General features: G+C 43.4%; 1 protein-coding gene across 2 annotated transcripts in view; it reads left to right on the top strand.

Annotated features, from left to right (window-relative positions):
• Positions 1-352: 352 nt before the first annotated feature.
• Positions 353-23,731, top strand: part of sobpb (sine oculis binding protein homolog b) — a 49,432-nt gene continuing 26,053 nt past the window's right edge. For both annotated transcript variants that reach the window (XM_079572687.1, XM_079572688.1), the window contains exons 1-3: positions 353-507; positions 18,835-18,964; positions 22,794-22,979. In XM_079572687.1, the coding sequence (XP_079428813.1) occupies positions 415-507; positions 18,835-18,964; positions 22,794-22,979 (409 nt within the window). In that variant the 5' untranslated portion in view covers positions 353-414. The remainder of the gene's footprint in view (positions 508-18,834; positions 18,965-22,793; positions 22,980-23,731) is intronic.

Genomic DNA, 23,731 nt, shown 5'->3' on the forward strand with positions numbered 1-23,731 from the left:
TGAGCGCAAAGGGACGGCAGCTTGCACCTGAAACTGTCGTGTTTATATATATAAAGATGTATATTACAAGCTTAAAAGAGTGACTATTACAAGTTTGGCTTTGAGTTGTACTTTGAAGGCCTGTCAGGAAGTGGTGTGCGCGCAGGGGAGGGGGTGGGGGGCCAGCGCTGTGGAGATGAGCCCAAGAGCATGTTCACCGTTCAGAGCAGAGCACAGTCTGCCCGTGGGAGGAGGAGGGACGAGCGGCCGCTGAGGGGCATGACAGCCGCTGCGCCGCTGACAGCCCGAGCACTTTAAACCACTTCTACCATTACTTCTCTCACCTCCTCTTCCTCCGCGCTCACGGTACTGCGAGTTCTGCGAGAGGACCTGGGAGACTTCGATCCGAGCGGGTCCGGACTCCAGAGCGGGACTATGCCCGAGATGGAGAAAGGCAGAGCCGCGGAGAACAAACGCAGCAGGAAGCCCGCGCACCCCGTCAAGAGGGAGCTCAACCAGGAGATGAAGGTTCGTCGCTCACTCCGCCTGCATTTCTATATTTATTTATTTATTTTACTGCGAACACTTTTCCCGTTCGAGCAAGTGCGCACAGATCCACGCAGTCAGCCGCCAGGTCAGGTAGCCAACTTCATGAATGTTCCCTTGTGTGCCGTCGCAGTCACATCGACTTTGTATCTGAGGAGTTACGCGAGTTATGAGTTAGTGCTAAAAAAGAATATAATCTCAGAGGGAGGTTCCCAGATGTTGCTCTTTAACTTGACGACCAGCTGTGGCCACATGTGCACGCGCATGTATCCAAATCTGTGCGCGCGTATCCAGATGTGCGTCACGTCTCCTCCGCGCGCCACACACTTGCTTTTACGCCTGCTGTGCGTAAAAGCCGCATTTTGTCGGCACTTGTGGCACAGTTGGAGTTTTTGGTCAGGTTTAGTCCGAGTTAAGACCTGGCTTGTTAACTAGTCTTGATTTAGCCCTACAGCCCGTGCTTTGCTAATGGTTCTCGGTATAGTCCTTGAAAGCAACTGGTGCAATCCGACTGGTTTAGCCCTCACTGTATACAAAGAGGTCCACCAGTACTTATCGCCATGGTGATGATGACAACTGACCTCTCAGTAACAGACAGCAGTGTGCTCCTTGGAAATGCATGCTGGGATAGTTTTGTCTCAAACACTGGAGAGGCCCTACCTAGTCCTTGTTTAGAGCCTGATTTAACCCCTATTTAGTCCTGTTTTAGTCCTGGCTTAAACCTGTCCTATAGCCCTGGTTAAGTCCATGTTTAATGCTAACACAGGTTTACTTCTGGTTCTGTCGTGGCTTAGTTAGTCCTGGTTTATCTCTGGTTTAGTTCCTGTTTAGTCCTTGGTTTGGTTCACTCCTGGACTGGTTGACTTCTGGTTTAGCTGTTTAGTCCTGTTTGGCCCCTGGTTTAACTCTAGTTTAGAAGTCCTGGTTTGCTCCTGGACTTCTAGGGCTCCTGATTTAGCCCTAGCTTAGTCCTGGTTTAAACCTGGCTTAGCCCTGGTTCACTCTAGTTTAATTCTGTTGTAGCACTGGTTTACCTATGGCTCAGTCCTGGCTTTGTCTTGGCTCACTTAGTCCTGGTTTGTCACTGGTTTAGTTCTCACTTAGCCCGAGTTTAGGTTTGGTTCACTCCAGGTCTAGTGCCAGTTTACCTCTGGTTTAGGCCAAGTTTAGTCCTACATTAGTCCAGGTTCGGCCCTGGTTTAGCCCGAGCTCAGTCCTACTTTTGTCTTGCTTGTTCCGTCTTCCCCTTGGTATAGCCCTAGCTTGGTGCTCTCTCTTTCTCCCCTCAATCTAGCCCTAATTTCTCTCTCTCTCTCTCTCTCTCTCTCTCTCTCTCTCTCTCTCTCTCTCTCTCTCTCTCTCTCTGTCTAAGGTGCTCCTTGGTTTAGCCCTAGTTTGGCGCTCTCTCTCTCTCTCTTCTCCTCAGTTTAGCACTAATTTCTCTCTCTCTCTCTCCCCTCGCTCTCTACTCCTCAGTTTAGCACTAATTTCTCTCTCTCTCTCTCCCCTCTCTCTCTTCTCCTCAGTTTAGCCACTAATTTCTCTCTCTCTCTCTCTGTCTAAGGTGCTCCTTGGTTTAGCCCTAGTTTGGCGCTCTCTCTTTCTCTCTCTCTCTCTTCTCCTCAGTCTAGCCCTAATCTCTCTCTCTCTCTCTCTCTCTTCTCCTCAGTTTAGCCCTAATTTGTCTCTCTCCCTCTCTCTCTCTCTCTTTCTCGCTCTCCTTGGTTTAGCCCTAGTTTGGTGCTCTCTCTCTCTTTTCAGCTTAGCCTTAGTTTGGCGCTCTCTCTCCTCACCTTGGTTTAGCCCTAATTTCTCTCTCTCTCTCCCCCCCTCTCTCTTCTCCTCAGTTTAACCACTAATTTCTCTCTCTTTCTCTCCTTAGTTTAGCCCTAGTTTGGCGCTCTCTCTTTCTCTCTCTCTCTCTTCTCCTCAGTCTAGCCCTAATCTCTCTCTCTCTCTCTCTTCTCCTCAGTTTAGCCCTAATTTGTCTCTCTCCCTCCCCCTCTCTCTCTCTTCTTCTCAGTCTAGCCACTAATTTCTCTCTCTCTCTCTCTCTCTCTCTCTCTCTCTCTCTCTTTCTCTCTTATCCTCAGTTTAGCCACTAATTTCTCTCTCTCTGTCTAAGGTGCTCCTTGGTTTAGCCCTAGTTTGGCGCGCTCTCTCTCTTTCTCTCTCTCTCTCTCTCCTTCTCAGTTTAGCCCTAATTTCTCTCTCTCTCTCTCTCTCTCTCTCTCTCTCTCTCCTTCTCAGTTTAGCCCTAATTTCTCTCTCTTATCCTCAGTTTAGCCACTAATTTCTCTCCCTCTCCCCCTCTCTCTCTCTTCTCCTCAGTTTAGCCCTAATTTCTCTCTGTCCCTCTCTCTCTCTCTCTCTTTCTCGCTCTCCTTGGTTTAGCCCTAGTTTGGTGCTCTCTCTCTCCTTAGTTTAGCCCTAGTTTGGCGCTCTCTCTCCTCTCCTTGCTTTAGCCCTAGTTTGACACTCTCTCTCTCTCTTTTCAGCTTAGCCCGAGTTTGGCGCTCTCTCTCCTCTCCTGAATTTAGCTCTAGTTTGTCTCTCTAACTCTCTCTCTCTCCCTCTACTCTCCTTGGTTTAGCCTTAATTTAGCACTCTATCCTCTCCTCAGTTTAGCCCTAGTTTTGCGCTCTCTCTGTCTCTCTTCTACTTGGACACGTACCCATGGCTCGTCTGTTGTTTGGGTTCGGACAGTGGCCATTTGAGACGGCTGACTGCGGTTTGTAAAGGATACTTCACTCCTCAAACTCAGGCTGAAAATCGAAAACGACACGCAGGATTTTTTTTTAGAAGAAATGCATCCTCCTCTGCGGATAGGAAACATGGAGGAGAGGGAAATACTGCTGTGAAACAACTTACTGAGAGGGATATGGTAGAATAGTGCTTCTTTTAGTTGTAATAGATTCACTAATTCCTATAGATTTCCGCTATCTTTGCATTGATGCACTGTAGGATATACGTCATCAATTTGTACATTTTACACCAATTACTAAAAGCATATACAGTGTTTTCACAGTAGTAGCCATTCTTGAGTTGAGTGGGAACAATGTGTGCGACCAAAGCTGGAGATTAGTTCATTAGTTCATTACCATGGCAACATCCTATATTTGTGCCATAGATCTAGGATCACTGCATTCTGGACCTGAAGTTATTTGGTGAAAGATTATGTTAAGGGCTCCAGATCCACAACACAAATGAATTAATGGAGTAATTGGTGGTGGTAATGGAGGTAGTAGTGCTAGTGGTTCCGGTAGTTTCCTAATGTGAAATTGACTCTAATTTGCAGAGTTCGACTAATTGTACAACTAAAAATCCAACATTTGAATTTAAATGTTTGTTTGAGCTCTCAGGTTTGGCGAATGTTTAAAATGACCACAATTTTATCCAGGCAGTCGCCAAGTTTTTTTGGTAAATGGTTTCATATATATATGATATAGCGCTTTTCCTACATTAGGCAGGTAAAGTGCTTTGCAGCAAGCAGGGTGTCCAAACCTTTTTCTAGGGGGGCCGCATATTCAAGCGTGCATGGGGTGAAGGGCCATAGATCAGTGGTTAGTGCCACGAAACCTTTGACTAGCAGAGGTTTAAATTGTGCCCCATACCTTTGTTTATGCCTGAAACCTTCATGCCAGCACTGCCTCACAATAACATGTTTAAAAATTTTAAATGATTACATTTCAAATAAAAAGGACCATCTCTGATGATGAGTACTGATTCATCAAGAAGGCCAAGGGCCATCAAAAATTGGTCTGAGGGCCGCATTTGGCCCCCAGGCCACACTTTGGACACCTCTGGCAGCAAGGAGCCACTCACCTATTCACACTCTCATTAATACACTAATGTACACAAAAATGTACAACTGTTTTGTTGGTCTCTACTGTGAGTGGCTGGGAGCTGGACATCACCAGCTCATCATCTTAGTTTTAATGTCAAAGTAAAAAATAGAACAAACTCTCCCTTTACCATGGTTATTTTATGATGTTTTGTTGACTTTGCTTTTGCTTGGATCTGACCTCGCTCCACTGTGCCCACACCATTCACACAACATCCAGAGCCTTAACCGAGGGGCTAGCAGGGGCTGGAGCCAGGGGCCTATCATAGTCAAGGGCCTATCAGAATTAAGGGGGAAAAAGAAAAGGTGATTTGTTGATTTTCATGTCAATCACTTCACTTTGCGGCATGACTGACCGTATGCGATGATTGTGTTGCGCTGCCTGGAGTAGGCCTGCCCTACCTGGCCCAGAGGGATACATGTAGAAGTAGCAGGGTTAGGGTTTTTGTGGGATTTAGGGTTAGGGTTATAGGTTAGCGTTAGGGGCCTACAATTCTATTTAAGCCCCGGGGCCTATGGGTACAGTAAGGTGGGCCTGGCAACATCCTTGTACCGCTGTAAAGTTCTCAACTTCCTAAACAACTGCCCAAGTCCACAGGGGGATATTCAGCTGATAACACATTAGTAGCAAAACGTGTGTATTCTCAAAATGAGGTTTTCAGCACTCTAGTGCAACACCTTCACTTGAGAGGCTCCTATAGCAGGGGTCTGCAACCTTCTGCCAAAGAAAAAATGTTTGGAGCTGCAAAATATAACAAAGCTAAACTTGTAAAAACTTTTCATCTTTTGGAAATTGTTCCTGTTACAACAGAATACAACAACATCGCAGCTTGTATTTGTAGAGCTACTTTGAAATAGCCTAAAGTGAAATGAGTGAGACTCCTGCCTATTAGACTCCAAACGTTCCAGGCTTGATCTTTGGAAGATTTTTCAGAGGGATTGTGCAATATCTAATTCCTGCCTGATTTTGAAGAAGCTTTTTCTTGCCTTAAATGCATTATGTCAATGCAGATATAGCGATTTCTGTACCAGGCTGATCACGAGGAGTGTGTGATATGGCCAGCATGTTTGTTTTCAGTTGGTCCTGTGACATACAGTGCATCCGGAAAGTATTCACACCCCTTCACTTTTTCCACATTTGGTTTTGTTACAGCTTTATTACAAAATGTATGTATTAAAAATCCCACATTTGTGCAATGACAAAGTAAAACAAAGTAAAAAGGTTTTTGCAAATGTATTAAAAGTCTTAACACATCACATGTACAGTACATAAGTATTCACACTGTTTCAGCTGTATGCTCTTTCCACTGATCGTTCTTGAGATGTTTCTACAACTTGACTGGATTCCACCTGTGCTAGATTTGGAAAGATGTCAGAATGCAACAAGGTTTAAGCCACCAAAAAGGTTTCCACAAATGAGAAATGGGACAGGAGTCAGGGTTATTTTTAGTATAGTATTATTTACAGGCAATCTAAGAATTGTGCAGCCCGGATTAAAATAGGCCTACGGTAAAAAGTGTCTTTTCTAAAAAGGGTCAGTCTAAAATACGGAGGGGATACTTCTCTCAATGCGACTCATTTCTGGGTGGGAGAATTGCTGCTGTCCTCCTGATTAGTTTCCTGCCTGACTCCAGCCACTACAATCCACTGTTCTTCAGCACCGAACCCGATTGGTCCCGTGGTCCTCAGTCACCGTCGCGCTGGGGACGGGGAGAAGACGCTCAGAGTCCAGCACCAAAACAGCACACACATCACACGCATGTATGTATGTATGTATGTAGGTGGGCGCGTCCCTTTAACTTAGCTGTAGCATGCGTTGAGCTCCGCTCTGGGCGTGCGTCTCTCGGTCTCCAGTGTCCGTGTTCCTTCCGTGGCGGCCGTGTTAGCTGTAGCATGCGTAGTATCCCCACTCAGACAGAGTCTTCTCAGCGTCTCCGTCTGGTCTTCCCCTTCTCCTTGCCTCCCGTTCTCCCCTTCTGTTTCCTTTCCTCAGGTGTGTTTTTTTATGTTCTCCGTCCAAAGGGGGGGTTTATCTGAGAGGGTTTATCTGAGGGTGTGTCCTGGAAGTCTCTCTGCGTGTCATTGGTTAGGAGTAGTGTAGGCCTACAATAATGTTTGCTGATTACTAGGCTCAGCACTAAAACAGCCCTATAGAAAAAAAAAAAACACTACAAAATAACTCAACAGGAACAGCATGGTGGCACAGTGGTTAGCACTCGTGCCTTACAGCTGCCCTACAGGTGTTTCTGACCACTCGCCTGGCTCCACATAATGGAGATGGGTCCCTGAGCTCTGCTCTATACAGAGGCACCTTCTGACAGAGACACACACCTCTGTATAAGGTCCCACAGCTGACATGCAGGGCGCAAGATTTTCTTTAGGTTTTATTGCCATTGTCAGTGAGCAGGCTAACAAGGGGTGAATAGTTCGTGTCCAGAGTGAGAAGGGTCATCTGTGATACGACCTACATGTCTCCGGGTCCTGGAGGTGAACAGGTCCTTGAGAGATGGGAGCTCACAGCCAATCACCTTCTCAGCAGCAGCACGATGCGCTGCAGCCGATGCTTGTCCCAGGCTGTGGCGTGAATTATTTTAAATTCATAATTTTATTTCTTGTTTTTTACCAGAGTAAAAACAAAACAGATAAAATAGATAAATAAATGAATACATAAATATAAAAATGTATATATAATGTCGTATTACGGATTTTCATTAGATGCTATTGGGTGGTTTTCCAGCTATCTTTCACATCGTGCATCGTGCATCGTAAACAATGTGTTTTTTTTACAACGGTAGTTTCTCTTTCTCAAAAGGATTGCAATGTGGTGTACCTCAGGGCAGCTGTTTAGGGCCCTTACTTTTTTCAATCTTCAATCGACCTGCCATTGGTATTGGATCATGCTAAAGCTGTGATGTATGCAGATGACACCACGATATACCTGCCTGCTTCATCAGCTGATGTTCTGTCAAGCTCCTTAGACAGCGATCTAAAGTCTGTTGCAAGGTGGGCTCATGCAAACAAACTAGTACTGAATACATCCAAAACAAAAAGCATTATACTGGGATCTACAGTAGTTGGAAATGAAACGAAAAACCACAATTAGAACTATCAGTCGATGACACAGTGATCACTCAAGTAGAAGAAACAAAACTTCTCGGAGTCATTATTGACAGCAGACTTAAGTGGTCCAAGCATATTGATCGTACTGTTGCTGTTATGGGAAGAGAATTAGCGGTTATCAGAAGATGCTCAAATTATTTAAGCTAAAATCTTCTTTCACTAGTGATCAAGACCATTGTTCTGTCCCATTTACATTACTGCCCAGTGGTGTGGTCCAGTGCCTCCGAAAGAGATATTGAGAAGCTACAGTTAGTGCAAAATAAGGCGGCACATCTTGCGCTAAGGTGCTCAAAATATACAAATATTCAAAGGTTGCACCAAACTTTAGGCTGGACATTGGTGAAGAATAGACTGCACTTTGGCCTTCTTTGCTTCTTTAAAAAGATGTGTGTGCTAAAACTCCCTAAGGTTTTGTATGATGTACTTGTATTCAGCTGCTCCATACATAAGTTTAACACAAGACACGCAGTAAACAGTCATTTTACTCTTCCGTCATGTAAAACCCAGACTGGACAGAAGGCTGTTATGTTCAGAGGAATGAAATCCTGGAACTCTCTGCCTAAAGACATTTGTAACATTGCAGACATAAACATTTTTAAAAAGACTCTGTTGTCACACTGCAACAAATTTAATATGTTGTAATATATATGTATAATATATACATATATATATATATATATATGTATATACGTATTTATATTTTTATGCTGTTGTGATCTGTGATCATTGTATGAAAATGTGATTTTATAATCTGGACCCCAGGAAGACTAGCCATTGTCAAGGGCAATGGCTAATGGGGATCTTAATAAACAAACAAACAAACAAGCTCTGCAGCCGCAGTACGGGCGCCTCAACACCCGGGGTAGAAATGGCACAACTCCGGCATGGGCCTCAGCGCGATCAGCTTATTCCTCAAGTAAACAAGTCCTGAACCACCATTACAGTCAGACAAGATAAGGTTAGTGTAGGGGATGTTAGTAAATCCAAAGGAATGTTAGTAAGCTGAGTGCTGCCACACGCCAAGGTGCCGGAAGTGACCAAATGAGGATTACCCAGGACTAAACCAGGACTAAACCCAAGGACTCAATTAGAAATAAACCAAGAGAAGACTGGGTCTAAATCAGGTCTAAATCTGGACAATATCACAGACTGAACCAGGACTAAACCATGAGAGAAGCATGTCAAAACTATGTATGGACTGAAATTTGGATCAAAACATCTTAATCAAAATCATAAATCCAAAATCCATTTTGGAATAAGGCTGTAACTACAGAATGTAGAAAAAGTGAAGGTGGTTGAATACTTTCCAGGTATTCAACCACTGTGACATATAATCTTCTGCTGTGTGGCTGTGACTATGACTGATGACTTTTTAAAGACATTGTACACGCTGCTTTTTGTCATACTTTTGGACATCTTTTTTCTCTCTTAGCCTCTTCCCCAAGAGCGGAAGTGAACCTTCAGTGTGTGGATGGTGCTGTTCTGTTACAGTTTCACTCATTTGAATCCAAACATGTGAAACCAGACCCACCAAAGTCCTTATTTTAGTCTCCGCCTGTAGTCCCGGTGCGAGTGCTGATCCAGACCTGGATGGACAGTCTGTGAGCAGATGTTGTTGTGCAAAGGAAATAGAAATAGAAAGTGTACTGTGTGAAGTGAAGGAGAAACGAGACCTGTAATAGAATCTGTAGTGTTTGGAACGAGTTAAACAGACAGGGATATCACGAGTATCACCAGGTCTCCTTATCCAAATACTTGAGTTTACCGCGTCACTGAGCAGCAGCAGAGACGGGTGGGACTCACTTACAGTCACCAGTAAGTACATTGGTATAGTTTATAAGTTTGTAAGTTTGATTATATCTGTGAAATTTTGATGCATTAGGACTAGAGTTGGGTAGTACTTACATTTACTCAAGTACATGAGATGAAGTCATTTTTTGAAGTAACTGTACTTTTGCAAGTAGTTTTTCTCATGCAGTAGTTTTTACTTCGACTTAATTCTTCATTTTTCATAATGATTTCTTTTTATAGTTTTTTATGGTATAACAACTTTCTCATTATGTCATGTTTTGTTTCTCATAATTCATGTCACTACTGAAACATCGATCAGACTTTTAGGCTCAAATAGTTACTCAGTACTCACAGTACTCAAGTAAAACTTTCTTTACTTTACTTTTGCTCTTAGTTGAGTGATTATTTGGGACATGACTTTTTACTTCTAGAAAAACTATTTCAAAGTAACATTACTTACTTGAATATGAACCCACCTCTGATTATGACTAAATAAATTCCTGCTTGTCTGCAACCAAAAGATCAAGCACTGCTCCACTGGACTGTGTTTATAAATATTATAAATATACACAAAATGATTACTCTTCATATTTGACACAACAGATGGTTAGTCTGAACTATCCAAATATATTTTCCCCCAAGTAGAAAAGAAAGACTTTTGTTACAGAGCCCCATTTGTTTGGAACAATCTGTCAACAGACCCAGATCTGTTGTACATGTTTTTAGCGGTCAGGGAAACTGGAGTACCCTGAGGAAACCTGTTTAAATGTGTTGGTTTTGGAGGACATAGTGAAATAGTGACATTACATATATAATGTATAATTCATACGTAAGTTCTTGACAAAAGAACCAATAAACCCGAGGACTATGTTTTTATTTTGCCAAAGGTTACTTTTTGTAAAATGTTTAGGCAAACAATATGGAGGTGACTGACCCCTGACCCTGCACATAAAGCACATACATGTGATCATTCAAGCATGATCATTGTCATTATCAGGCCCGAACTGCTGGCCAATAAGCAGCCTGAGGTGGATGAAAACAAGTTAAAATTAAAAACCTCAAAAACTAAAGCCATAATTTTAGCATCCAGCTATGCGCCCCCTCCTTACTGACATCACAGCCTTGTTTGGACATGGTGGCCATTCACCAACTATCCACTACTCCATCCATCTGACCATCCAGGGTTACACGGCCTCATCAGTGAACAAGACTGTTTGAAAATGAGTCCTCATGTATTTCTGAGCCACTGCAGCCGTTTCTGTTCATCAGCTTCAATGAACAGTTTAGGGGAGGCCGGACAGAAGGTTTATGCACAACTGCAGCCTCTGGAGGGTCCTACACGTTGATGTTCGGGAGACTCCAGAGGCACCAGCAGCTTCAAATACCTGTTTGCTGCTTTGTTGCAGCTGTTCTCTTAATCTGATGTATTTGTCTGGCAAAAACCATCCTCATTGTGCCTTTATGTGCACAAACCCGTGTGTGCTCTGAATCATCCACAAATCTCCTATCAGTACGATGATTACACTTAATCATTCATGAAATATCGAAGGTTTTCATACGTAGTCCAATGCATTCAACTATTTCACACTTTCATCAGCAGAGAGACCCTTTTTCTTTATTGGTTGACAATGTTGGTCTGCTTAATAATGTGGAACGTCCCTTTTCAGTAGTTTTTCCCTTAACTGGGCTTAGCCTGACAACTAATCATCACAGGCACAAGCCTGAGACACAATACCGTCCCTGAGTTTACTTGAAAAACTTTTTCTTTCACCTTTATGACACAGAAATACAATTTGCGTAATCATTTGGAACATAGTTTAAATCGTTGTACTTCTGCTTGAGTAAAACCATTGTTAAAGCAATGTATCTCTTGGTTCCTGAGTAAACATGTCAGCCACTCTAATGTGTGTCTCTGATGGGGCGTCTACAAACCCACCTCACCAAAACACCGTCTGCACTCGTGAGCGTGGGTTGGGCCTTTGGAAAGATCTGATTCCCATAATGAGCCGGTGGTTCCATGTTTGGGGAAAGTTACACAGATCTAAAGTATGGCAGAGGAGATCGTGTGACACGCGATCGGGTGTCATGGTAACGGGAGAGGGTAACCAGAGCCGCCGGAGTACTGCTCTCAACAGAACTCAACCTACGCAACTCTCTGTTTTTCAGCGAAAATGTGCAATCACAGCTTCAAAACCAAATAAAGCGCAGACTGTGGCAGGTGGAGACGTCTGTGATGTCAAATAAGCTTTTAATGGGAGTTGGATCAGAGTGAAATAGTGAAATAAATAACTGAAATTGAATGGAATACAACAGATTTCTAACGCTTTGCTACTTGGAATGAGACATTAGACTACTTATTTATGTATTGATTTATTATTTTACAGGAACAGTGTGTAAATATACAATTATCCTGTTTATATGAATATATAATTAAATAATATAAAATTGAATATAAATTGAAATATATTCAATCTAACTATTGATTCAGCAAATGACCGACTATCAATAACGGCACCCAAACCTTGAGTTGAGTAAATACTGCTTTTTACCATTTAGGCCGCTTTAGGCTCTCAAAGCGCTGTACATCAAGTAAAGGAGCCACTCACCCATTCACTCTCTCATTTATACAGCAGTGTCAGACACTGGAGGCAAGGTGGGTGAAGTGTCTTGCCCAAGGACACAACGGCAGTGTGCACCTGCCTGAGCTGCTCCTCCCAGATCACAGCGAATTAGACAGCATTGGTGACCACAGACTGGTACATGATCTCCTGCAGTTTACTGTACACATTCAAAACCTGAGCTTCCTCAGGAAGTAGAGTCTGGTCATGTCCTTCCATTCCAGCCTGGACATGAACTCTCAGGTTATAGCAGTCCACTATCTCCACCTCTGGGCCTTGGATGGCCCTTGCTTCATTCAGGAGCAGATGTTTTGCCTGGGAATCGTCGTCTGCAATCAGTGTCCTGCACTCCAGCTCCTGTCCATCTCCACCACCACAGAGTCATCAGAGAACTTCAGATAATACCACCACCACAGAGTCATCAGAGAACTTCAGTAGATACACCATCACCACAGAGTCATCAGAGAACTTCAGCAGATACTCCACCACAGAGTCATCAGAGAGCTTCAACAGATACACCATCACCACAGAGTCATCAGAGAACTTCAGCAGATAATACCACCACCACAGAGTCATCAGAGAACTTCAGCAGATACACCATCACCACAGAGTCATCAGAGAGCTTCAGTTGATACCACCACCACAGAGTCATCAGAGAACTTCAGCAGATAATACCACCACCACAGAGTCATCAGAGAACTTCAGCAGATACACCATCACCACAGAGTCATCAGAGAACTTCAGCAGATACACCATCAACACAGAGTCATCAGAGAACTTCAGCAGATACACCATCACCACAGAGTCATCAGAGAACTTCAGCAGATACACCATCACCACAGAGTCATCAGAGAGCTTCAGTTGATACCACCACCACAGAGTTATCAGAGAACTTCAGATAATACCACCACCACAGAGTCATCAGAGAACTTCAGCAGATACACCATCACCACAGAGTCATCAGAGAGCTTCAACAGATGCACCATCACCACAGAGTCATCAGAGAACTTCAGCAGATACACCACCACCACCACAGAGTCATCAGAGAACTTCAGCAGATAATACCACCACCACAGAGTTATCAGAGAACTTCAGCAGATACACCACCACCACCACAGAGTCATCAGAGAGCTTCAGCAGATACACCACCACCACCACAGAGTTATCAGAGAACTTCAGCAGATACACCACCACCACCACAGAGTCATCAGAGAGCTTCAGCAGATACACTACCACCACCACAGAGTTATCAGAGAACTTCAGCAGATACACCACCACCACCACAGAGTCATTAGAGAGCTTCAGCAGATACACCACCACCACCACAGAGTTATCAGAGAACTTCAGCAGATAAACCACCACCACCACAGAGTTATCAGAGAACTTCAGCAGATACACCACCACCACCACAGAGTCATCAGAGAACTTCAGCAGATACACCACCACCACCACAGAGTCATCAGAGAACTTCAGCAGATACACCACCACCACAGAGTTATCAGAGAACTTAAGCAGATACACCACCACCACAGAGTTATCAGAGAACTTCAGCAGATACACCACCACCACCACAGAGTCATCAGAGAACTTCAGCAGATACACCATCACCACATCAGAGAACTGATGTTATTGCGATCATGATTTGGTGATGATTGTTCCGCCCTATGAGCCAGTCTGAACTTATCAGAGGTCAGTGCTTAGACACACAGGAAGCCCCAGCCCAAACCTTCAGTCTGCCTCATACATCTGTTTCAACACCCCTCTGAAGCCCTGCCCTACACCAGGCAGACCCCCCTCTCCCCGGACACCTGATCCACTGCCTTAATCACGCTGGGGCATATTTAGCTGCACACGATACCCCCTCTCGCCCACGCTCCGTTCACCGACTCGACAGGCGCACAGCAGCCGAGTGGGGACGGGGCGGGGGGTCAGCTAACCAGACCAGGGGCCAATAGGTTTCCATGGAGCTTGAACAGAGAGAATAATACGTTTTTTATAATATCATATGAATGTCTGCGGGGCTGACAATGCCTACATTAGATTATTATTTTCATTACACTCCATTTTAGCAGCTACAGACACCAAAGATTCCAGACTTGTACTTAACAAGATTTTGAAAGTTTCCTCTGAAGGATTTTCAATGAATAATTCCTGGCATTAAAATACATACCAAAATGCATGGCAAAAATATGATTCAGTGATGTAGGCGACCATGGAATGCCAATCGTCTCTCTTCTTTGTGAGTCTTAATGCTGCCCTTTTCAGTCCAGGCAGCGATATGAAAGTTGCCCACTGTCTCGCTGTCCATTGATCTTCCCAGCGAGGAATACCAATTCCAACCTTTCCTTCCTATACAGAGTCCCAGAAAGTGGAGTTGTTGTTCCTCATCTGCTTCAGGCGTTTTCTTTGTAACACTGTATCATCAGTTGGGTGGCTTGTCCATGAGATGGTTTTCCGCTGTGACAATGCAAAAAGTTGCGAGCTCCTCAAAGTGAGTTTTCTCAGCGAAAGAACGCATTTGCGGCCATAAAAACAGATTGCTGTTTCTCCAAAACCATGAATGCTAGGTGGCTGATTCTTTAGTATGTTATACAGGGTCCCATCCTGCATAAGAAACCAAGGTTTGGTCAAGTTTTATCACACAGTTTTTCCACAAAGTCAGTTTCAAGTTTCTGAATAACCGTCAGTTTTCTCAGGTCTCACTTATAAAAAACAACCCAAAACCATACTTTTTTGACTGGAATGTTCATACCTGACATTGACTCTGCATATGAGATGGTTTTCCGGTGTGACAATGCAAAAAGCTGCGAGTTCCTCAAATTGAGTTTCACATTATGAGCCGTAGAAAACACATTTCTGTTGCTTGTTGTTGTCGGTTTTCCGTTTGTACTGCCGTACTTCAGCACTGCCATACTTCAGGATCCTTGACATTACACTCTAGGATCCCGAGTCTTTTCTTTCCTTCATTGAACTAATAACTAGCATATTTTATACACAGCACCTCATTTTTATTTTGAAGCATCAATAGAAAAAAAAAAAATGTTGCAGTACATTATTTTATCAAACATGTCAGCAATATACTGCAATAGTTTTTAATGAAATATTTTCTCTGCTTGAATTTTGAAATGAAGAACCAAACCTCCATTATTTCATGTCTGAAAGCAGCAAACTCTATAGTGTAGGGCTCTACAAACACGTCCTGAAATCAATTGTCTTATTTGTTTAGGCCAAATATCCAAGACGAGAATGACCTTTTGATGATCAAGCATATAGAGTATCTCGCATAGCTTGCACTTGTGAGTGGAACGTTTTGGGCTGCATCAATGCTCGGGTTTATTCCCATTGGCGCACACACACAGGCCGACACTATGACACTGTTTCCATCATGTTTCCCACTTGTTTATGCTTTCTAAATCTGAGACGGGGCGTTCGAAAACCCAACGCCACTGAATCAGCCTTTGTTTATTGCTCTTAAGTGGGGCAGAGACAGAGCTAAGCCACAGATAGATGGAATTGGATGGAGTTTGCAGAAGAAATGAAAACCAAGGAAACGATCGGGTTTAAATGATATTTTCTTCTTTTATTAATATCCAGATCTGAGCATGTTCATCTAATATTGGTTTGACTGATGTATTCACAATACATCAGTCATACCAGGCCCAAATCACATTTAGTGATTTGGGTCTGGTTTGGTCCAAGTTTAGCCCTGGTTTACAGCTGGTTTAGTCCAGGTTTAGAGCTGGTTTAGCCTTGGTTTGTAGTGTAGTTGTAGTGTTATATTTTCACGGCGATGATCTGCTGATTTGTGGATTATAAAAGTGATGGGTGATTGGAGCTTCAGAAGCTGTCTGGTCGGACTTTGGGTACAGCACTCGCTCGGTTCTGTGAGTTAAGTGGCTGCCGACAGCCACATAGACCTGTTGCTTTAACATGTGTTTGGCCGTACCCCTGAGGCCCCAGCCCTGCTGTGGGACAGACTGACGGGGCTTGGTCTACATAACGACTGACTGAATATTGAACTCTATATTAATCATTTCTTACGCCGAAGTGCATTGATTTGTGTATGTTGTTTACGCGCGGGATCACTCTGGAGCGTTTGGGTGGGTCATTGATTGTCTCCGTAGGGACGTTTGTCCTTTACACATGACCCATCCTCCGATGCCGCTGAGGCAAGCTTTAAGGAGCAGACACATGTCCAGATGTGGAGCCAGGCTAATGGCCAGAATCACCTGCTGGAGGATTAACCTATATTTGCATGTTTTCAGTAGGAGGGGAAACCAGAGCACCCAGAGGAAACCCACATAGACATGGGCAGAACATACAAACTCCACACACAAAGTCCCCACCCGACCCGGAGTAAAAAACATCCAGTATATGGGAGGAGAAACAAATGTAAATCTGGTTTAGAAACCACAGTTTTGCGGGATATAGTTGGTAACTAAGAACATGTCTAAACTTTAGCAGTGTGTAACCGGATCTGCGGCATGTAGAAGTCTTGGCTCCTCCCACCTCTGCTGATGCTGGTCTGATTTGAGGAGGGAGAGGAGGAAACCTGACCCGTGGCGCGGTGGAAACGCTAGTGGGACACTGGACACCGCACAGGGCTAACACCATTCTCGGAAATGCCCCGCTCCCAAACAGGCGTCTCCAGTGTCCACTCTCCCTCTCACACTCCCACAGACTACAGCGCTGTCTGGGATAACGGGCTGGAAATGTCACACCACCTGGATTAGGCAGAAGAAGGGCCTCGATATAAAATAATACACTTGTATCCAAGTTATGACGTTGTTCCCTCATCAGAGACAGACCTGCGGCAGTTTGGAGTTTATTCTTCTAAAATAGAAGCGCTCGAAATCAGCGATTCTTTGATTTTGATGGATAATAACAAGTTCATAAAGCATCATCATTGGATAAAGAATATGGCTTGTATCTTAGTTTGTACTATGATTATGTCCTCCTTCCATCAGCACACATTGATATCAACACTGAGGTGCTCAAAAGCAGGTTTATATGCCACAATTACACAGGTCATGTTTACTGACAGTATCAGTTAATGCAGCCCTTCCTGAAGTCCAGCACATCGTGGCCTCCCTTATCGATCCAAAGATCTCACAAGGGCCCCAAATATTATGAATTCACTCTTTTCAAAGAATACTTGGGTTTTTTTCTCATTCATTCCTCATAATTTTATACAATGAGTCACAAATAATATTGTGATTATTGTCTTAATACATGCTAAATTGAATCAAATAAACATAAAGTTAATTTCAAACTTTCATTTCTGTGTGATTGATGGTGGTCAACCTTTGGAGCCCCCAACTTTGAGAATGGCGGTTAGTGTGTTACAGTAAACAGAAAGAGATGTGTCAGATCTGTTGCTAACTGATCACTCTAGAGTTCCGTGAGTGAAAAGAAGAATGCCCAGAGGTCAGATGAGTTAGGAGTGGGGGGAGACAGAAGCCCTGACCTGAGCACTTCGAGGTGAGGCATTTTGACCACTCAGTGTGAGGGTTAGAAAAAGTCTCTTGCATGTCTACTGTGTGCGCTCATTTACCACCCGGGTCAACCTGCTGACCAGTGACGTGCTGGGTAATAACCAGAGAGGTGTCCGTGTGAATAAAATAAATGGAAAAAAAAGCATTAGCAATCCATGCGTAACAAGTTAATTTATAAGAGGTATATCAGTTTTATAACTTGGCGCTTCTGAGCATCGGAATTGCAAGGCTAATGACTTTCTAGATGAGCTAAACCTTAGAGTACACTATGAAGGTTAATTTGTGTTTTTATACACTGAATTTATGCAACTGAATTTTTTGCATCTGTATTTCACCACCATATTTTAAAAAATTCAGTGTAATATTTTTCGCAGCTGAAAAAAAAATTCAGTGTAATTTTTTTCGCTGCTGAAAAAAAATACAGTGAAAAAAAAAATCAGTGTTTTTTTTTGCTGCTAAAAAAAAAAATCTGTGAAAAAAAAAAAAATTGGTGTATTTTTTTCACTGCTGTAAAAAAGCTGCGAAAAACAGCTGATGGACAGCCAATCAGATCGTGAGCTCCCAGAGCCAAGGAGGAAACTGGCTGCATCCAAACATCAAACTAGAGTTAAAAGTACTCACTTAAACCCAGAATAAAATTGTAAAACTAAATGCATTAATTGTGGAAGTGTGGGATCTGATCACTGGTGCTGTACCAGGTTGAAAGGAGCAGGCGTTCTTTATAGAAACTTACGAATATGCGTGTTAGATTAGCGCTCACTCATTTCTATGGGTTAGCCTAGCCTAGCGGCGTCCATTGATTTACATGAATCAGTTAGCATTGGACATTGAGCTGTTGTTTCTCCTAAAATATTTAACAAAATTAAATGATCCCAAGCTCAACTGTATATGTAGTGTGAGAACAGTGCATTCATTCATTTACTCTTTTTCACTGATTTTTTTTTTTTTTTCAAGATTTTTTTTTTTAAAGCACTGGGAAAAAAAATACACATAATTTTTTTTTCATTGATTTTTTTTTCAGCAGCAAAAAAATACGCTGATTTTTTTTTTTCAGCAGCGAAAAAAATTCCACAGAATTTTTTAAATATGGTGGTGAAATACAGATGCAAAAAATTCAGTTGCATAAATTCAGTGTATAAAAACACTGATAATAAAAACACAAATTAACCTTCATAGTACACAGTAAAAAGGGATGGTTCAACTACTGAAACTCCGCATTGAAATTAAGTCACTCCACTGCTGCGAACTACAGCTTAGCTCAAATTTCTGTTTATTTCCTCCCTGTGCTAGCAGGCGCTGACTTTGCGGCTCTGCTGGCACATTAATTATGAAATGTATTCAATTTATGACAACTATGTTTTGGAGGTATTTTCTAGCACCAAGGATAAGGTGTCATAGAAAATGTATGCTTTTCTAAACAGTATTTTTTTTTTTTCCCCAGACATTTGCCGAGAGCACCATGAATGAGCTGCTTGGCTGGTACGGCTACGACAAAGTGGAACTGCGAGAGTCTGAGGCCAATGAAATCAGGAACTACCGAGAGAGGAGGCAGCATGTGTCTGTGCTAAAAGGTAAGGCCTACAGAAGAGGCAGAAGTGTAGGTGCTGAAAGGTAAGGCCTACAGAGGAGGCAGCATGTGTCAAAGGTAAGACCTACAGAGGAGGCAGCATGTGTCAAGTTGAAGCCTACAGTGGAGGTAGCATGTGTCAAAGGTGAGACCAACAGAGGAAGCATTTGTCAAAGGTAAGACCTACAGAAGAGGCAGCGTGTGTCTGTTCTAAAAGGTAAGGCCTACAGAGGAGGCAGCATGTGTCAAAGGTTAGACCTACAGAGAAGTCAGCATGTGTCAAAGGTGTGGCCTACAAAGGAGGCATCATGTGTCAAAGGTGAGCCCAACAGTGGAGTCAGTATTATGTCAAAGGTATGACCTACAGAGGAAGCAGTATGTGTCAAAGGTATGATCTACAGAGGAGGCAGTACGTGTCAAAGGTATTACCTACAGAGGAAGCAGTACGTGTCTGAGGTATGACCTACAGAGGACGCAGTACGTGTCAAAGGTATTACCTACAGAGGAGGCAGTACATGTCAAAGGTATTACCTACAGAGGAAGCAGTACGTGTCAAAGGTATGACCTACAGAGGAGGCAGTACATGTCAAAGGTATTACCTACAGAGGAAGCAGTATGTGTCAAAGGTATGACCTACAGAGGAGGCAGTACGTGTCAAAGGTATGACCTACAGAGGAAGCAGTACGTGTCAAAGGTATGACCTACAGAGGAAGCAGTACGTGTCAAAGGTATTACCTACAGAGGAGGCAGTACGTGCAGTGGCGTGCACAGACATTTTGAGGGGCAGGTGCTCAACCAAGACAAAAGGGCACAACCGCCGAAAAAAAAAGGTGATTTTTCTGTAACTAGTGACACTAACAGACCATTGATTTAGACGGCAATATAACATGTCCAATTATGTGGACCTAATAATAAACTAGATGTTCTTTAGAGGACGATGTAAGACTATCACAAGGCTCTGCACTTAAGTCTAGCACAAATACAAATAAATGATGCAAAGGTGCTGTAGCCTACACTTAAAACATCTGGCTTGTCAATATCATTGCTTTGTCCATGTCAAAAATACCTTAAATAACAATAATCCTGGGCTCCTCCCACAGACAACAGTGCCCAGAACCCAGGCACCTCCTCACAGTTCTCTCTCCTCCTCACCCTCCTCTCTCCTCTGTCTCCTCTGTCTCCTCAGCTCAGCTCACACTGCTCTGGCCCTGGTCTACGCTCAGCCCAGGCCCTACAGCTCATTTTCAGAACATTTTATAGCGCGACAAAACAGAACCGCTAAAGTTACTGACTTGTTACCGGTGACTTTGTCCGGACGGTCTCGACAGGCGGCGCTGACATTCTCGCCCCGACGGCCCTCTCGTTTCCTTTCCCCTTAATAATCCAGTCATGTCGCGCTGGCTCGTTCATAAAGTTATTGAATTTACTCAGTTTACTTTACTCCCGCGTCTTAGATGGGCTGTACCATCTTCTCAAACCGGGGAAACACAGGGACAGCACAGCTGCCCTTATTGATCAGGAGCATCAGCGCTGCCGCGGCTCGAGAGGCGGAGCAGGAATGAAGCGCGATTTGAAGATGTTGAACATTAAAACTGTATTTTCAGCACATGTTGGCTCAGTAGGGCAAATATCTAACAACAATAAAAGAAATAATAATTTATGTTCGAGAGAAAAAAAACAGGTCTTGAGAAGGGCACTTATAAGGGCACAGGGCAGAGGGGCAGGTGCTTGAGCACCACCTGGGCTCTATCTGTGCACGTCCCTGAGTACGTGTCAAAGGTATTACCTACAGAGGAAGCAGTATGTGTCAAAGGTATGACCTACAGAGGAAGCAGTACGTGTCAAAGGTATGATCTACAGAGGAGGCAGTACGTGTCAAAGGTATGACCTACAGAGGAAGCAGTACGTGTCAAAGGTATTACCTACAGAGGAGGCAGTACGTGTCAAAGGTATTACCTACAGAGGATGCAGTATGTGTCAAAGGTATGACCTACAGAGGAAGCAGTACGTGTCAAAGGTATTACCTACAGAGGAGGCAGTACGTGTCAAAGGTATTACCTACAGAGGATGCAGTATGTGTCAAAGGTATGACCTACAGAGGAAGCAGTATGTGTCAAAGGTATTACCTACAGAGGATAACCTGGCTAACACCATGCTGCTGTGTGCGCTCGAATTATTTCGAACTGCACAACAGCCTGGGGACCATGACCAAATCTCCGGTGGATTTGGGAACCAATCACAGAGCGAGGAGGGACGGCAAGACGATGACGCGCTATTCGATATATGGAAGCTTGTAGTTTATTTACGGATAATTTAAAAAAAAGTTTATTTACGGATCCAACATGACAGCAGCAGACACGATGGTATTTTTTGATCAAGCTTTAGACCTTGTTCTAAATAATTTAGCTCAAAAGTTTACAGCGGGTACGTCATACGTCATCTCATACGATGATATGATTGGCTGGGGCTACGTGCAGACGCATGAGACTTTTTTTTTTTTTTTTTCGTATCGCCCAATAAACAACTATGGACGCTCGTAAACCACACCTCTCCTACGAGAAAATGAATTGGTGGTCCCCAGACTAAATATCACTTGTGATTTTAGTCTGGTGTTAGCCAGGCTATACAGAGGAAGCAGTACGTGTCAAAAGTATGATCTACAGAGGAGGCAGTACGTGTCAAAGGTATTACCTACAGAGGAAGCAGTATGTGTCAAAGGTATGACCTACAGAGGATGCAGTACGTGTCAAAGGTATTACCTACAGAGGAGGCAGTACATGTCAAAGGTATTACCTACAGAGGAAGCAGTATGTGTCAAAGGTATGACCTACAGAGGATGCAGTACGTGTCAAAGGTATGACCTACAGAGGAGGCGGCATGTGTCAATATTGAACAGGTGCAGATTTAATCAATGTGGGCAGGGAAATACACCCTTGTTTTGTTTATTTTGCAGTATGAACTCATGTGACTCATGCATGGAACATGCCACGCTAATTGTAGCCATGAGTTTATTTCAATCCGTTGTCCCAGTTATACTCACAAACACACTCATTCATCTGGTTTCCTCTTAGTGGTGGGGGAAACCAGAGCACCCATAGGACGTATTGGACAGATGCGTGGACAAATCAAGCAGGTGTGGAGACACATTTAGCAGGTGTTTGGACATAGTGGCCAGGTGAGGGTGACTTATTAGGTATGGACACACATTGGACAGCTATGGGGACATATTAGACAGGTGTGTGGACATACATGTAGGACAGGGGACATGTCAGACAGGTTGGACTGTAGCTTCTGACTCACAGCACTACTTTGACTGTAGACTTCTCACGTTTCACTCACACAGAGGTCTTTTGTTTCTGTAAAAAATACGGGAGGATCAGATGCAGCTGCTGCAGTTATGGATATGTTTATGCACATATCACGTCTGTATCAGTTTACGACATATACAGGTGAAAGGTCAAGTGTGTAGGAGTTAGCATTTCACTCATTTCACCACTCTTCACCCCCTTCCACCCTGATCTGTCCTGTCGAATAAAGTAGTAGTAGTAAACAAATGTGTCACTTTACTGACAGTCTTCTCCTCAGATGTACCTTTGCTGAGAGTCTCCATGGAGATATTGTTGGTTAGCTTTGGTTACATGTAGCCAAATAGTGAGGTTTAAATACACCAGCCCCTCCTCCAGATGTTTTATTTTGATAACTCACTGCATGAATTGCATTGTCTCTATTTAAATGATCATTAGAACCACGAGTTTTTGTCAATATTTTGCAGTTTACAGCAATATATTCTTCTTCTGCTGATGTGCCTCTTCTCCCGTGCTGTGTTGCTTCAGAAAACTCGTTGCCAAATCCCAAAGAGTCCAAGCCTGCTGTCCCCGCGTCGGTTCTGTCCATGAAGACTGCGGACAGAGACAGCATTCCCGTGTCCTCCTCGTCCTCTTCCGGCAGCTCCGCCCTGAGCAGCCCTAAAGAGCTGAAGAGCTCCCCCGTCATCGTGCCCCTCATCAAGCCCTCTGCAGGTACTGGGACAGACCCTTCAGCATAATGTTATTTAGCGCGTTTTCAGGTCAATCGCGGAGTCCTATAACTCTAAAACTGTCTTGCATTTGGTCCATGAGGGACCGAGAACAGAATAATAACTGACACTGGCAAAATACCGAGCGGAGATGAAGAGGAGGAGACCCATATAATACATGCCTCCTACATGTTCACTTGGCTTCTGTCCTTTAGTTTGTTGTTGTTAGACGTGAACTAAAGGAGCTTAAGCCCCGCCCCTAAGCATTACCATGGAGCTCCTGTCGCTCACCAAAACCACTCAAATCAACTTGGAAGAGCTAGAAATTAAGAGATAATAATTATTTGGGATAATATGAGTCATCAGCTTTGTTACAAATAATAGTTCATAGCAATGTATCATGTTAAATGATGTTCTCCCTTTGTTTTATTATGCGGTATTATATATTATAGTAACATTTTATTGAAGAGGTAAATTCAAAAGACTTTACTTTTAAATCAATAATAACAACCCTGATAAAACATAAAAAAATCCACGTTGTGACCTTCAGAGAAATCTATAGATCTCCAAGCTTAACTGACTTTGAATGTACCTCGCGGGCACCCCTGGTTTATATAATGCTAGCATCCTAGAACTTGATGATTTTTTTTGTATTTATTTGACAGGGACATTGCACAACAAATGTGTTGCACAGACTAGAGATAGCTACAATCTAATGTTCATCTGTAGTCCCAGGGCAGAGGCAAAGTGACAGCA

This window comes from Gobius niger (genome assembly GCF_951799975.1).
Source record: "Gobius niger genome assembly, chromosome: 15".
In the NCBI taxonomy this organism is placed as follows: Eukaryota; Metazoa; Chordata; class Actinopteri; order Gobiiformes; family Gobiidae; genus Gobius; species Gobius niger.